Source organism: Cheilinus undulatus, linkage group 10 (assembly GCF_018320785.1).
Source record: "Cheilinus undulatus linkage group 10, ASM1832078v1, whole genome shotgun sequence".
NCBI classification, from domain to species: domain Eukaryota; kingdom Metazoa; phylum Chordata; class Actinopteri; order Labriformes; family Labridae; genus Cheilinus; species Cheilinus undulatus.
Window position 1 is genome coordinate 47381981 of NC_054874.1, and position 17708 is coordinate 47399688.

At 39.9% G+C, this 17708-nt stretch overlaps 1 protein-coding gene across 2 annotated transcripts; it reads right to left on the bottom strand.

Annotated features, from left to right (window-relative positions):
* Nucleotides 1-7766: 7766 nt before the first annotated feature.
* Nucleotides 7767-16051, bottom strand: thoc3 (THO complex 3). 2 transcript variants are annotated; one of them, XM_041797023.1, is made up of 7 exons: nucleotides 15842-16051; nucleotides 13153-13309; nucleotides 12400-12604; nucleotides 9910-9939; nucleotides 9591-9752; nucleotides 9368-9468; nucleotides 7767-8244 (listed from the first exon to the last, which is right to left on the bottom strand). In XM_041797023.1, exons 1-7 carry the CDS (start codon nucleotides 16019-16021, stop codon nucleotides 8081-8083), a joined length of 999 nt encoding a protein of 332 aa, XP_041652957.1. In that variant the 5' UTR covers nucleotides 16022-16051; the 3' UTR covers nucleotides 7767-8080. The 2 variants fall into 2 exon arrangements, with proteins under 2 accessions (XP_041652957.1, XP_041652958.1); XM_041797024.1 differs by lacking the exon at nucleotides 9910-9939 and having other exon boundaries at nucleotides 15842-16049.
* Between the last annotated feature and the right edge of the window lie 1657 nt (nucleotides 16052-17708).

Below are 17708 nucleotides of genomic sequence, written 5' to 3' on the forward strand. Positions count from 1 at the left end.
TCTCCACTGATGGGGCCTCCGAGGCCACGCCGTAGGGCTACCGGGCCCTCACTGGCACTAGCTTCAACATCACATGCTCCATCAAACCTCAGTATGAAGGAGGAGATTTCCAGCTCATCTACTCTGACTCCGTCACAACACAGAGCTACAGCCAGACAGCGGTCAACCATTCTGCCCATTTTCTGTTTCCTCCTTTAAACCAGAGCCACAGAGGGCAGTACAGCTGTGTTTATCACCTCCATGTTTTCTCCCATAACTTCTCCTCAGAGAGCCAGACTCTCTCTCTCGCTGTCGGAGGTAACTTCTCTGATTATCTGGTTCAAACAGACTATTTTAAAACGAGATCAGCACACCTTGGATTTCTGACTTAATCCAGCTTGATTTTAACACCAGCTGATCTTTTACTTTATTTTTAATGCGGCGAATTCTCACAGTACACTCTAAACTTTCTAAACTTTTTTAATTTACTGGTTTATTTGACAGGGACAGATGCAGTAAGCATAGAGAACTGAACAACAGTTTTCCATGTACTACACCACAGCATTTGTAGCTAATGTTTATCTTTGGTAGAGCTAGTGCTGCCTCAGATGTCACAACCTGATCCTTCTCTGTGTATGTCCTTTGTGGTATTCTATCCATAGAATATAAGAGTATCACTAAATATGTTGTTTCCATTACAGAGACCCCCAAGTCACCCCAGACAGCAGCTGACGGAGGTGGAGAGGATGTTTCTGGAGGCCCTGAGGACCAGTCTGACAGCAGCAGGAGGTGGAGAGGATGTCGCAGCTCCAGCTCCTCTCTCTGAGGATGAATTGTTCCTCGAAGGTCTGCTTCCTTCCCTGCAGAGATTGCCGCCTCAGATGAAATAATTTGTCTTCAAATTACATTGTCTTTTAATAACAATCATAGTTTGACTTTTTAAGGTACAGTCATGGACGAAAGTATTGGCACCCCTGGAATTTTTCCAGAAAATACACCATTTCTCCCAGAAATTGTTTCAACTACAAATGTTTTTGGTATACACATGTTTATTTCCTTCATGTGCAATGGAACAACACAAAAAATCCGAAGAAAAAAGACAAATTTGTCACAATTTTACACAAAACTCAAAAAATGGGCCGGACAAAATAATTGGCACCCTCAACTTAATATTTGGTTGCACACCCTTGGAAAAAAATAACTGAAACCAATCACTTCCTATAACCATCAACAAGCTTCTTACATCTCTCTACTGGAATTTTGGACCACTCTTCTTTTGCAAACTGCTCCAGGTCTCTCAGATTTGAAGGGTGCTTCTTGCAACAGCAATTTTGAGATCTCTCCATAGGTGTTCAATGGGATTTAGATCCGGACTCACTGCTGGCCACTTCAGAACTCTCCAGCTTCGTCTCCAACCATTTCTTGGTGCTTTTTCAGGTATGTTTGGGGTCATTGTCCTGCTGGAACACCTATGACCTCTGATGCAGACCCAGCTTTCTGACACTAGGCCCTACACTGTGGCCCATAATCTATTGATAGTCTCCATATTTCATGATTCCTTGCACACAGTCAAGGCACCCAGTGCCAGAGGCAGCAAAACAACCCCAAAACATCCTTGAACCTCCACCATGTTTTACTGTGTTCTTTTCGTTGTAGGCCTCATTCCGTTTTCTGTAAACAGTAGAATGACGTGCTTTTCCAAAAAGCTCTACCTTAGTCTCATCTGTCCACTAAATGTTCTTCCAGAAGGATTGAGGCTTACTCAGGAACATTTTTGCAAACTCCAGTCTGGCTTTTTTATGTCTCTTTGTCAGCAGTGAGGTTTTCCTAGGTCTCCTGCCATAGCGCTTCATCTCATTCAGATGACCACGTACGGTTCGAGCTGACACTTTTGCACCCTGAGTCTGCAGGACAGCCTGAATTTGTGTGGAAGTTGACTGAGGATGTTTATCCAGCATTCCAACTATCCTGCATTGCATTCTTTTGTCACTTTCTCTCTTCTGCCCATTTCCAGGGAGATTAGGGGGATTGTCAGACTGGTTAGCCACAGTTCCATGGGTTATAAACTTCTTGATTATATTACACACAGTGGACAAAGGAATTTAAAGATCTCTAGAGATGGTCTTGAAACCTTGAGAATGTTCATATTTTTCCAGAATTTTGCTTCTTAAGTCCTCAGACAATTCTGGGCTCTTCTTTCTCTTCTCCTTGCTTGGTGTGACACACACAGGCACACAACACAAAGGTTGAGTCAACTTTTAGACATTCTAACTGGCTTCAGGTGGGATTTCTCCCAGATATTGTTGCAATTACAAATGTTTTTGGTATACACGTTTATTTCCTTTATATGCATTGGAACAATACAAAAAAAAAGCCAAAAAGCGACATAATTTTACACAAAAATCAGAAATGGGCTGGACAGAAATGATTGGCTTCCCTTATAAACCGTGGGTAAATCATTTTATTTCATAACCTTGCAAGGCAGATGGATACAACTGTTTCCTTGTTTTTCATTGGCGAATCCATCTTGCAAAGCTCCCATATGAACCGTTTGGGCCCAATTAGAAAGTGACTAACCAATCAGCAGCAAGGGGCAGTACTTTCAGGCATGGCAGAGTTGTGACGTAAACAAGCAGCAGCGAGAGCTGGTGCAGTGATGGAGGAAGACATTAGCGTGGATGCTGCTAAAGCGCCAGTTTAATCAGAACTTGAAATTTCTTTGTTAAAAGAAGAACAAAGAACAGCAGTGAGTTGTTTTCAAAAACGACAAGTCGTGCACTGACCTGTCTATAGTCGCATGTTTCGCATTATTCCTCAGTAGATGCGCACGCACAGCTTGATAGCAGCTACGTCACGTTTTGTTGCTGTGACAGAACGTTCACCCAATCATACTCTGAGTTTTTTTTCAAAGTCTCTGCCTTTTCTCAAAAATTTTCTATTGAAGCTTTCGCAGATGGATGTGTGAAACAAATCAATCTGGCGTGTCAGGTTATTTATTTCAAGCATGTGATGCTCATTTAAACTCACCTGTGGCATTAAAGGCCCATTTATGCTCAACGTTGAATCCGGATCCAGATCCAGACGGAGCCTTCTGCCTGTGCTCTGCATTCATTTCGTCCATATTTCTGCATGCTTCCATTAAGCTTATGGATACAGGCCAAACGGCACAGTACCACTGGAAACCATGGGGCAGTGTTGCTGTCACTGCCCGATATGTAGCTCTAGTGAGACACGAAGAAGAAATAGCAATGGAAGAACTTTTTGAGGAAAAGTTGTGCGAGTTGGTTAGAAACTTTAAACAGCTCTATGTTACTTCGCAACGGGTACATTATCAATACCTCCTCCTCAGTCGTTATGTTTGTTTTTGAGTTTGTTGTTGTCATAAACTTTTGACTCTGGGTGGGCTGCCCCCCCGTGGATGTATTGGTTAACATCCATACCAACGTAAAGGACGCATGGAAGTATGTGAGCAGTGACAGTAACATCGTTTGAAAAGGGCGTATATATTTTCTTATGTAAAGGGAGTATAAATATGCCTAAACAGGTGCTGGCAATCTTTCATCCATGACTGTATAGCCTATATATATTTCTTTTCCCTCACTAGTGCTGCATATATTATCTTTTCCATATCCAAGCGTGCTCCAGTAAAGATATCTGGAGTTTACTGGTTGTAATAAAGAAAGAAAAGTTGACGGTTATGTAAAGGGATTTTTTTTTTTTTTATCTTGCAACTTCTAACAATATTCATAATACTAGAGAGGTTAATTACAATATTCTGCCTTTGCATCCACCATAGTGATGTTTAAAGAGGGGGTATTATACTTTTCCGATTTTCAAAAAACATAAATATAAAGTCACAATGTTGGGTGTCCGTACTTCACGTATGCAAATTTTTAAACTGCAAGGTAAACGTATGTGGCGGTAATCTTGGAATTAGAATGTAAACTGATGAAAAGCGGTTTGTTGGGAATCTCTCCTAGAGCTTCCTGAGACAAGATTTCAATGGAGCGAACTCATGAGGTCATCGCAATAAGATCTCCTGACTGGTTTGTCCATGCTGCTGGCAAAGCGGAACAGACCGCCCCCACAAGGCCGTTTAGCCATTTAGTAATACAGTAATTAAACACTTACCTAACAGATACGTCCTTCTCCGGGTCTAACATGTACAGATGTATATTAAAATTCGCCATATTTTACTCAGTCAGACCAGTTCATTCAAAGTTTTCAAGTACTAGCAGAGCAACATAGCCACATTGGAGGGGGCGGGCACAAAACATTGAGTCCTGCCGCCAGCCAGCCTCCGGAAAATCGGCCAATCGGAGGAAAGCAGGTCGGGGGGGGGGGGTTAAAGAGACAGCAGCAAAAACGAAGTGTTTCAGACAGACGTTAAACTGAGGGTCTTTCCGGATGCCAGTGTGAGAAACACGAGGAGTTTTCTGAACTGTAAATCATGTGAAGCTACTATGTGGGTATCAGAGAGATGGTGTAAAGCCTTGAAAAAAGGCATAATACCCCCTCTATAAAGACTCGCCTTCATTGGCTGAGATTAAGAGGGGCATCAAAATGCCAAACCTGCACTGATTTGTTGACCACTAGAGAGGTTCCTCCATGCAGAGCAGACCATTAACCGTGTTTACACAATGAGACAGGAGATCCCTTGGGCACCTGTGTTTGATTTATTGTCAGCTAATTACATTCATGGATACTGAACGGCCTCTTCACAATGTCTGGACTATGATGAATCATAGCTGGGATCAGCTCTGGGACAAATGGGATGATTCAGCTTCATCAGTGAGCAGCAATAACTTTAACAGAAGAGCTTTGACTCTAAGGTAAGTCATCTGAGAGAGGTTTGGCACGTTTGTTCTGCTCTCACGTGAAGATGAAGCAGATTAAAGCTAATTATGCAGGGACTGATGATAGCCTCTGAAAACTACAGGAAGCTGTGAGTTGAAACATCCTGCAGCCTGCTGGTCTCAGGCTCTAGACAAAGGGAGCGGCCACCTGTCACCAGGCCGGGCAGAGGGCCACGAGTGTCTGTTCACACTGTGCTGTCACGACAAAGAGATGAAGAGGTCCAGAGAAAACAGACGGGCAGACCCGCCTCCTGACAGGGAAGACTGTTTTAAGTTCATCTGTGACAGCAGGCCAGGCTCAATAGTTGCTATTGATTTACACACACTGCTCCACAAAGGAACAAAGACAACAAAATAACAGTGATGCTGTCCAGTGATAGTGTTAGGTTTAAATCTAACATGCATTTAGCATACAGACAGCTGTTAATGCTAGGGGGAGGCTCTCCCTTGACTGGGAGAGGTATAATAATCCTGCAGACAGAACAGACGAGAAAAAGACTGCAATGAGCCTCAAACGGGGCAGATCTTCCTCTCTGGATTGATAGGTTTGTAAGCATATTAAAACTATTAGAGCTATCAACATGACCATGCTAAATGCAATGAGACTGAGGCCCAAAAGTGATGCATTTATTTTTAAAATTGCTTTAACTGTGTTCAGTTTTATGCAGATGTGACTCACTGTAGCATCCTCCTGAGCTCTCAGTGATGAAAATCAAATCTCCTCTGAATTTCTCATTTGCATGAAAAAATCTTGTGGAGAAGTAATAAAGTAGCAAATAAGACAGTATAAATTAGTCATGCTCAATTATTTCAAAACTTATTTTACAAGATACTGATAGATGTACATCTTTGTTATAGTTAAAGATAACCTGACAGCAGATAGACTGTTTCATGTATCCATTGTAGGGATATTTCACATTCACTGCACCCTCAGGTACAGTGGGGGTCCCCAGTCTCTGGTACCTTTATTTTGGGGGTCATGGGCTGAAAAGGTTGAGAACCCCTGCTTTAGGGTGGCCCTTAAATTCCATTTGCTGCATGTAATTTTTATGCTGCAATTTACAAATCACAGAAGTTGCAATTTTTCCTTAACTTGAAATGTGTCAAAATAACTGTTTTATATATATATATATATTTTTTTTTTCAGTGGCAGATTTTATGCACATTTTGCAAAAATTCAAGTGTCATGTTTTTATAATGGTTGTCAAAAGTCCTCCTTTTTGTGTTTTTGTATGTTTTTCTTAATCAAAATGAGTGACATAAACCTCCTTTAACAAAGTAAATAACACCACATTTGCAATAGAAGCAAAAATAATTAGCTCATTCCATCTAAAACTAATGAAGTCTAGCAATCAGCTGGTAGCCGCCTCACTTCCTCCACCCCAGCCGCCTCCTTTATAGCTTAAAGCTTGTTGCACCCTCAAATTCAGATTCATGCAACAATAGATCAATTGCTTCTGAAATCATTTCATTGTTTTCAATATTCATGGTCTTATTTATGGAATTATTCATTGCTTGAATTTTGTCAGAAAAATACAGATCAACCCAAGAATAATCGCATATTAAATCGCAATTGCAATATTTGGAGGAAAAAAATCTCAATTTGATTATTTTTGCAAATCTTTCAGCCCTAATGTACATTATTTTAAAAATGACAGAGCAGACAGGGACCCATGTCCCCCTCTAAGAATGCCTTGACCCCAGGCTTGGAACCACTGGTCTGAGTCTTGGGCCCAACCCCCATGTCCACACTCACACACTCGCTGGCTTTGAGACCCGCTCCTGCCAAGTCTGTGAGGGTTTAGGGCTGTCCCACTGTCAAATCATAAAGTGCGTGAGGGATCTCCATGAGTGGGCATCTCTGCAGACTTAGCGTGAGGGAATTACCCATAGTTCATTGCATTGTGACATATGACAGGGATTCATGTGGAATGCTTCCCAGTAAACCCTATAAAAGTGAAGTGAAAAGAGCAAAATTGTAAACATAAAACATAGAAGGTGCAAAAAAGGGTGGACGTTGCAAAAAATAAGTATTTTTCCTGTAAGTTTATTATATAAAAAAGCCTTCATCCACTGAGAAAACAGGTCTGTAGGTGAGGCACGCTTGTTTTTAACTTTGTTTTAAGCTCTACAAGATGCTGTCAACCAAAAAAAACCAAAGGGCTGTCCCATTCCTGTGTCTACCACTTTGAGCCCTTGCAGTCTCACTCAGTCAATCACTTTCCAGGTGCAGTCAGTTAAGTCAATGAGGGCTCAGGGTTTAGGGAGGAGTTTGAGATTCAGCCACAGTCTCAGACCGCACTGGTGAAGCCCTCATTTAAATAATTCAGCCTCTTTGACTTTTACTCACAAATCTACAAACTGGGAAAGATTGCTTCGTCTTGTAAATATGGACTTAAATTTGTCTTAAAATGCCAGTTAATTGAATTTAAATGATAGTTTTATTTTCCAGCTCTGAACAGATGCATCTCTGCTTGGCCGTTATTTTGCAGAGGCTGTAAACACGTCTGTATGAAGGCTGTTTTTTCTCCTCCTATGTGTTCTGTATGTTAACCTCCCTTCACCGCTTCTTTTTATTACATGAAAACGCACTGAAAGCAGGCGGAGCGGGTTCAAGGTCCACAGTAATTAAATTCATGCTTTCCTTTTCTGGCTCTGCTGGGACCTCTGACATAAAACCAGCATGTGCTTTTAATACAGCTCTGCTTTAAACTCCACTAACGTAAATATAAGCATGCTATCTCTGTAACCATTTCATCATCTAGCATTAGAAACCAATGCACAGGTTTAACAGCTATAAATAAATGCTTTTTACAATAAAATTAGCCTGAATCTGAGTTTATTCTATTAACATAAATGTGCAGCATTTTAACCTTAATAGAAAATGTTTAAACAAAGATCAAGAGAAAGAGAGAGAAAATTAATAAACAGACCAATTTTAATATAAAAAACAATGCATATGTTACAAAAACAATATATTACAGCGATGGGGTTTTTTATGTGTGTATAAAAACGGGGAATGAAATCAGCTGTTGAAGGCAAAGTTAGAAGAACTGCGCCCTCTGCTGGTGGTTGAAGGTCACAGCTGCTTTACTGGCTGCAGCTTCAATGCAAAGATTCCTTGGGATGTTTTGGTTTCCTTACAATGCTTCCTTTATTTTATTTTTTTATTTAAGCACAACAAGACTGCATCAGAAGAATATACGCTCCCTAGCTACACCAGAGGCCCAAGATGATGATCCTTCTCAGGAGTCATTAGGGAGGCCGAACAGTTTGACGGTGCCCGCCTCACGGTTGTTGTCATATTTGCCCTCCTTGTCGTCGCAGGCGTAGGCGAGCAGCGGCCTCTTGGGGTGCCAGGCGACGGTGAAGGTCGGAGAATCACACTGGACCTCCCACAGCTTCTCTCCTGCATAAAACCACGGCAGAGGGAGCAAACACAGATCATTATTGTTCTTATTATCAGGGTTTTTTTTTCCTCTAGTAGTTTAGAGCAGTGGTTTTCTAACTTTTTTGACCAAGGCACACCACATTCATACTGATACAAAATAGACTCTTTTAATAATGTGACAGTCAAGGCTGCCCATAAGGGGGGATAATGGGTAGAGCTTTCTGGGGCCAAGGCAACTGAGGGATCATGGAGGACAGGAAAACCATGATCTTTTTGTAACATTTTTGGCTTGTGGTGTGCTCTAAATGAACTGTTGTGTTAAAGGGAATGATAGTATTTTTGTTTATATCATTTTGATGAAGACATCAACAAAAACATGAAAATATTATATTTTTGTAGATTATTTAAAACAAGACACCTCATCTCTGCTGCAAAAAAAAAAGTTTTAAACTGGTATTTTGTCCCACATTTCAGATTGAAGAAGTATTGCACCTTCTGCAGTTGAAAAAATTGCAGTTGCGATTCAATCTAAATATTGTTTATTTGCCCAGCCCTACTGAACAGAGATCCACACTGTTTCCTAGTCTGTGGATGCTGATATGTGGGCACAAATCAAGTTTCCTGATGTTTCTCTTCAGGCTGCAGCCTATTTTAAAACAAAATCAACACACCCAAGATTTCTGACAATCTAGTTTGATTTTAACACCAGCTGAACCTTTAGTTTATTTTCAGTGTGACGAATCCTCACAGTGTAGCTCTAAGCTATGACTCTAAACGTTTCTGTTCACCTATTCCATCAGCTGAAGATCTTTACTAACCGCAGTTAGCATAATTAAAATGTAGTTATGTTTTTCAAAAGCACTTAAAGCTGAAATAAAGCTGTTTACTCCTTATTTCCTACTGATTTCTGTCACTCATCCTTTCTATAATTCAGCGGCTGGACCAGCAGACTCATGCTGCATGTGACTTCACATTCATGCCTTTACAGCCTGCCCACCAAGTCGGTAAGGGTGTCTGTGGAAATGCAAGCTAGCGTTTAGCATAACGAACCAAACTAAATCAAACTGGACCACCTGGTGGAAACGCGGCGTAAAAGTCAGAGTTTGCTTTTATTCCTTTATGAAATGTCAGAGTTACTAACCCGTCTCCACCTCAGCGATGTCGATGAAGTGATCCTCAGAGGCTGAAGCTAACATCTTTCCATCATGGCTGAAACTCAGAGTCCTCACTGGCCAGTCCAACCTGAACATCAAAAATGGACAATTTAATAATGGAAAAGTAGCCGGGGTTGAGTCAGAGTGGCTGCATAAATTTAAGGTTTAATCTCATGAATAAGTCCTAAAATAAAATGTAGACAGGCCAACCTGGAGAAGCAGCGAACGCACACCAGTTCATCCACGTCCCACAGAGACACCAGAGCGTCTGCACTTCCTGTTGCGAAGTATTTCCCCGTGGGGTCGAACTTGATGCAGATGCAGTTAGACGGGTGAGCATTGATGGACTGGATGGGCTTCAGCTCTGGGTAACTGCAAACAAACACACAGTGTTTATTTCAGCTCAGATATGCACGTTTAGCTGTGGAGGCAGGGTGCCTAGCTATTTCTGACAACTTGCAGCGATAGTTTCACCCAGTGCAGAAGAAGTGTGGATTACCCATAACCTTGATAATGAAGCTCAGTTTACCTGGATGAGTTTTCCTTCGGAACCACGATGCTGTGTAACGAGTGACCAGAACATCCAGTAAAGCCCTAAAATCATGTTTCAGCTCATTTTTGTTCAACTTTATGATGCAAAATTTCCACATGGTAGAGGAGAGTCATAAATGTGTTTGTCTGCTCTTCTTTTTCATAAGAAATGTTGATCGGCTGAGGTAAAACTGCAGCTACAAGTGTAATAATAATAATAATAATAATAATAATAATGAAAATAATAATAGGTAATGGACATCTAGAATTATAAATCTGGATTTTTAAATTTTTTTTATCAATGAACCAAACCCGTGCTGAACCATACGGAAGAGGATTAGGGCCATTTTCGAAGGACAAAATATTTTTGGGCAAGTCGAGATTAAAGTCCAAACTTGCTATTACTAACATCAGATCTTAAACACTGTGTTTATGTGCTAATGAGAGGAGAGAGAATGTCTTTGTTGTTTAATCCAATAATGAGGTATAGCTTCACATATTCTCGTCTCGACTTGCCCAAAATTATTTCCTCCCTTGGCCCTAATCCTCTTCCATAGAACCGTGACCCCAAAACCAAGGTACAAACTGAACCGTGATCTCTGTGAGCCGTTACACCCCTAGTGTGTACAGATAACACAGAGGAGTTTTCCCCAGATGAAAAATCAGAGTAACCTCAGTATAAATCTGATTGGCATTACACCACATGATTATCCACAGAGAACCAGCTCACTTCTCTTTAATACCACACATCTTGGGATTTCAAAATACAACAAAACCAAAATTTTAACTTTAACATAGCAAGAATCAAGAATGTTTTGATGCAATGGGAAAAACAATGTCCTCAGAAATCAATATTGGATCATTTCTTAGTTTTACTGCACAAATATTGCATGCAAACTTGCACAAATAATGTGCCAGCATATTAGTGCAATTCTGACAGAGCTCTCACTTGTAGCAGCTTTGTGACCAAAGCTCTGTATTTCATTTAAATGCTAACTTTGCAAAGCAGATGGATACGCAAGCTTCTGTGTTTCTCGCTGGTAAATCCAACTTGCAAAGCTCCCATCTGAACCGTTTGGGCCCGGTTAGAAAGTGACGGGACCGATCATCGTTGAAGGGCAGTAATTTTGGGCATGGCGAAGTCGTGACGAAAAACAAACAGCAAGAAGAGGCCAGTGCAATAATGGCAGAAGAGATTAGCATGGATGCTGGCCAGTTTTATCAGAACTTGACGATATTTCTTGTTAAAAGAAGAACAAAGAACAGCAGTGAGGTGTTTTCTTTTCAAAAACGACAAAAGTCATGTACTGACATGTCTATAGTCGCCATGGTTCGCGTTATGTTCAGTAGGGGCGCAGGTGCAGCTCGTTAGCGGCTATATCACGGTTTTTGTTGCTCTGATTGGCCCGTAAAGATGTGACAGCCAGAATGTTCATCCAACAACCCTCCAAGTTTTTTTCAAAGCCACTTCCCTTTCCCAAACGCCGTCTATCGAAGGTTTTCCAGATGGATGTGTTTCACACATCCATCTGTCATGCCAGGCTACTGTGATGCTTCTGATAATTTAAATAACAGAGACTGTACCATTGTTAATTTTGTCAACTAAAACAGTTACTAAAAATGTGATAGCTATGACAGCCTTTTTTTCCATACAAAAACTAGACTAAGACTAACAAAAACAGATTTGTGATGACTAAAACTGACTAAGAGTAAGTTTAGTTTCCATCAAGATGACTAAAACTAGTCTAAAATGTAATTTAGTTTTTGTCGGACAAACAAATTCTGTGATATTTCTCCACTGTGGGTAATTCTGTCAAAAAAAAAAAAAAAAAAAATTAAGTAGCTCTTCTGTCCCTCAGCTGTAGAAAGCAGGGACCCTGGGGGATCACAGCTGAGACAGGATGCATAGAACACATTACTATGACTTGGCACCAGATTTAGGAAAGAGAATAAATGCTATTCTGCATCCTAATGCTTGGACTAAAAGTAAAGACTAAAATGTTTGTGACTTTTTATGGACTAAAACTAGAATATACTGTTTTTGAGTTTTCATCAACTAAAACTAGTCTAAAACTAAAAAGGGTAGAAATGACTCAAATGTGACTAAAAACTTAAAAACATTTATTGTAAAGACTAAAATCAAAAATAGCTGCCAAAATTAACACTGGATTGTACTCTTTAAACTAAAGTTGTATCTAAAAGGACCAAAAATCTTAATTTTAGTATCTGCTTGTGACATGATTCAGAAAAACCAAATTAAATGTTTCCTGCTGTAAAATAAAGTTCCAAAAAGTTCAAGTATTTAACACCACACCCTGGGATTGTGCTGGTTTCACACAGCAGCTGACGGGTGTTGAAGTGTGAGAAGTGACCGGGAGCACAGCACTCGCACAGCTTTTCATGAATAAATACAAGTCCAGAAAATAAATCAGAGTTCCTCTGCAGAGGCGACGAGTGCTAAATCAACTTTTCCCTGCTTGGTTCCTACCTCAGAATGTTGATGCAACCGTTGCCGTTTGTGAGGAAGAACATGTCGTTGTCGTTGTTCCAAGAGATCTCGTTCACTTCGAACTTGAACTGCTCCTCTGCTTTGGAGCGGTGCGTCTTTGCATCTATGAAGGTCACCACATCATCTTTGTTTCCTACAGCGATGGTTTGACCGTCCGGGCTCCAGCAGATGTTGATGTTTTCACCTTAAAACAGATTTGAGACATTAAAAAGCTCTTCTTAAAGTAGTTCACCACCCTTCATGCTGAAAAATATAGCAAAAAAAAGTCCCTTTCCATCATTTATTTACACTTTAATCACTATAAAATCACAAATTCAGCAATCCATAAATAACATCAGATACCAGCTAGAGGCCTTGTTTTCTATACATGAATTTATGAGAGAAACAAAGCAGCAGGGAGGACTCAGCATGTCTCCTCAGTTTGGTAAGTCGTAGGAGGTGTAATTCAAGATGTGTTACTGTGAAAACGAGCGTCTGGACTCCTGCTGTGAAGCCTCTGGCAAAAAGTTTGCACCCATGCTAACTTCCAAAGAAGTTCTCAGATATTTTACAGATTCTCTGACTGATTTCACGAAGTCAGGTGATCAATATTATATTTGTCCTTGAGAAGAACTTTAACAACTGTGGCATTTTCCTTTTGAATTAAGATTTAGAAAAACAACCTTATCTATATGCATTTTATAGTCCTTATTGACAAAATGAAAGCCAGCACATGAACTGTGAGGGTCTCACCTTTTGTGACGACGGTGGCGATGCATTTGGTGGTGCGGACGTCCCATATCCGAATGGTCTTGTCTCCAGAAGCTGTGACGAACAGATCTGGGTTTGTTGGATGCCAGCAGAGCTGATCAACACTGTCACTGTGACCTCTGTAGTTGTTCTCTTTCACCTGAGGAAACAGAAAAAGGTAACAGTGAATAACTTAAGTCTGCAAAGCCACAATCTTTAGCTGTTTGTATGAACTCAAAATGGCGTAATAAAAATCATGTGTTGATCAAATATATAAACATTAGAATGGTGTTTTTTCAGCATGATTTATCAAGGTGAATGGCAGCAACTACACATGGGAAATGCACACTGTGTGTGACTGCAGGGTGAAGTCCTCCACTCTGGACATGGACTTCACAGCATACTACGAGTTTCTTTACCTGTGCTGTTCACTGTTGTGCTGTCAGTATTAATACATTAACCATGATTTTAAAAATGTCCAAAAAGACACCATTAGTTAGTTTGTGGAAACAAGAACTGCACGAATAAAGAAGATGCATGGTACAATGGGTGATTTTTGTCTTTATTACCCCAAAAAAATAAAATTTTGTGGTTCAGATTAATCAATTAAACTTAAAACAAAAAGTAAGCCAATTTGTGTTTGGTGCATTATTTCTCTGTTGTAACAATGCTTCTTGGTAATAGATCTTATACTGCTGGAAAGCCTGTTTATTACCCTTTTCAATGATGCCACATTTGTAAGGATCATGCATTTGTGGGATGAGCAGCAGAGCTGAGTATGGGGGTTGCACCCATGAAAAATGTGCCAAATCTGCTCTGCCAATGCCAAACGGCTTACTTTGCTGTAGCTACTGACTCTTGTTTTGAGCTTCTGGTACCCACAGGTGCTGCCAATCAGGTGCCTGATTACAGTGGTCAGTAGATGTCTGCTTCAAGAATCGGCATGCCACGTTTGACTGATCTGGATAGGGCTCGTCGGTTGGGCAACTTCAAGCTGGTGTTCCGCAAAACCAAGTTACGATATTGTTTGGAGTGAACCCTAGTACCATCTCCACACTGAAGGCCAAGTTCCATATAACGGGGAACATCAGATACAGGCCACAAAGTGGGCGTCCCAAGAAGACAACTCCCCAAGAATACTGTTTTCTCACCCTGTCAGCAAGAACTCTATCCTCCAAGATGACAACACTCGCCCCCACAGAGCGGGCTTTATCAGAGACTACCTCCAGAATCTGGGAGTAGAGAGGACAGAATGTTCTGCCAGCAGTCCTGACCTTAACCCCATTGAACACTTGTGGGATCAGCTTGGGTGTGCTGTTCGTGCCAGAGTGACCAACACAACCACGGTGGCTGACTTGTGACAACTGCTGGTTGAAGAATGGGATGCCATCCCACAGCAGTGTGTGACCAGGCTGGTGACCAGCATTAGGAGGAGTAGCCAGGCTGTTGTGGCCGTGTATGGTTCTTCCACATGCTACTGAGGCTCCTGTTTGTTAAATGAATAAACTGTTAAATTGTCAAAATGTCTTGTTTCCTAAAACTTCAATCATCCAATCCATCAAAAACACCAAACAAGAGTCAATGGCAGAATCAGCTGTTTGGCACTGGCAGAGAAGATTTGGCACATTTTTCATGGGCGCAACCCACATACTCAGCTCTGCTGCTCATCCCACAGATGCATGATCCTTACAATTGTGGCATCATTTCAAAGGGAAATAAACAGGCTTTCCAACGGTATAAAATTTATTGCCAAGAAGCATTGTTACAACAAAGGAATAATGCACCAAACACAAATTGCCTTACATTTTGTTTGAAGTTTACTTTACTGAAAAAATGAAGTGTTCTTTGTGTAATGTATGATTTTTTTGTTAAACTTGAATTTTTTTGACTTATGGAAATATTTTTGTGGCTATAATGTGCCTAAAATTGATAGTTTACACATAGCTGTTTTTGTAAGAACCTATTACGTAAGTAGGCCTATTATAGTGGGATCTTTTAAAATGAAATTAAAATTATTTATTTCTTCTACAGTGGTTGGGGGGCTAAGCAAAAAAGTTGGGAACCACTGCCTTACATCTATAAAGGGAAAAAAGAAGGTGGATGTTTTAAATTCTAATGTCATAAATTTATATATATATATTTGTAATTGAGAACAGGTGAAAAAATAATTTAAATTTGGAGGAGTTAGTTATCTTTAGTTAACATATTGACCGTCTTTACATTAACTTTACTGGCACTTCTATTTTATTCCACTTTAATTTTTATTACTTTTTCATGATCCTAAACACTCACATGAATCTTTTTGATTTACTCATATTTATTTCCTGCTTTGTGCTTGATGTTAGGGTACTTTATGAGTAGAATAGGCTGTATTCAAAACCTTTAAAGACTAAAAATAGGAAATAAATAATGAATTAAATACTACTTTAATACGAGCTGAAGAAAAGTTTTCACACGTCTGTGCACTGTATTAATAGGATTGTTTTCAGCAGACAAAAAACGTCAGGAAATAGACATAAACACTAATATATATCTTAGACACGAACAGAACCCGCTGGTTAAAAACATGAGGCTACATGTTATCACAAAGACCGTGAATGTACCACGTTCAGCCGTTGACACATCCTCCGCATCCATTCATTCACTAAATGCTAACGTTAGCATGTTAGCCGAACACCACACATCGACTTACCAAACGGTCCTTTTCCAGAACAAAAACGCTGGCTGTTTTATCAAAAGAGCCCGAAGCGAGCCTCCTGCCATCACAGCTCCACGCCACCGAGTGAACTTTGGCTGTGTGAGCCGGGAATTCACGACTTTTGTTGTTATTCTTGAAGCTCTCCTGCATCTCTTGATAATACTGCGACGCCATCTTGGATTTCTACGTAATATCGACAGTCAATGGGACCGTTACCGCCATCTGCTGCTGTGGAGGGCGGAATAAACCTGACTTTTCTGATATTTTACTGGGTAAAAAATAATAAAATTACGTTTGAGCCATTCCGGTGTTGTCCTTCTCATGAACTGTAAAAGTAAAACCCTCATACATTTTTGTTTTATTCGCTAAATACCTTCCTAAGATGCTCGGTTGAAATTATTAAAGCTATTCACCAGACTGCTTCTGTGTCTCAGATGCTCAAAATTTTCAACAAATTTATTAGAGCACCTCTCATATTTGTCTCAGAGACCATCCAGCATCATGAAGTGCTTTAATGCAGACCCTTTATTTTCAGTGAGCTCTCCACGTTTTACCATTTTGGACAGGAATGAGGAATTTCAAACCAAATTCACCTTTTTATACCCAAATTTGAGCTGGCTCACTGGGCTTCCCTGAGAAGTCAGAAATGAATCAAGCATAATATTCAACCACTAAAACTAATTTTTCTCTTCAGGAATGCAAGTAAATAACTATAATTTGACATATTAATCAAGAAATATTAATGTGCTTTGCTATTTTTTCAGTTTTGTTGTTAATCAGTAAATTTGAAAATTCTTGGATAACAATAATAATTATATTTTAGCATTAAAAATATCATTTTGGTTAAAGAGCTTCTACATATTGGTGTATTACCATTGCAGAAACATAAAGAATGATTTTGGTAACTACCAATGCTGTTAATTTAGGACAGCTGTGGCATAAACCTTACTTTGGTTAGAGTTAGGGTGGTCTAATGCATTTGTTAAGCACTGTATATTTTTTAATTGTATCCCTTATTAATAAATCCCCTAAGACAAGAGCTTTTAAAAATACATTTTAGCTTAGGTCCTGATAAGTTCATCCTTGTCTTTCAAGGGTAACTAGTTTTGACGGTTGTCCTCCTGAAGGTCCTGTTTCTGGAAAATGCAGTGCTAGGTTTTTGGCTATTTGGGGATCTTCCATCTGTCTGGCATTGAAAAAGGTATGGTAGAGTCGTTTTTCATTATTTTGATGATGGACCACAAGGACTTGTTAAGGCCAAGCATGAACAGAATTTAAACTAAAATTCTAAAATGAATTTCTTGGATTTTTACAAAATCCCCACCAATTCCCTGAAAAATTCAAAGAAATTACGGTAAATTTCTGTGAAAATTCTTTAACATTTTCTTAAAGTATCCCATCAAAAGTACCCCAAAATTTCTTTGTAAAAATTCCCAAAATGTTTCAGTGAAACTTTATCATAAAGCCCAAACATTCCAGTCCACCTTATTCCCGGGGCTGCTACTGTAAATCTGAAAATGGGCGAATATTCAGGTGCTAGAGCAGAAGGACATTAAATACATCTATTCTAATACAGTAGCTAATGACAGATGCTAACAAAGAACGGCAGTTGCTTCGATAGGAATTCCCCTCAAATTTTTAAATATATAATATATTTTTTTAATCACATGTTCACATTGTTTGTATTGTAAGCTGTAAATAGGTAAACAAGGTGGATACCACATTATTCCTGGGGCGTCTTCTGTAGCTATGAATGTGGGTGGAACTTCCCGTACAGTAACAGTAATAGCAAAAACATGATTCTTCCAAAGGCTTACCAAAGTGATTTAGCCTCAACAGTGGTTGTTCTGAAATAAATAAA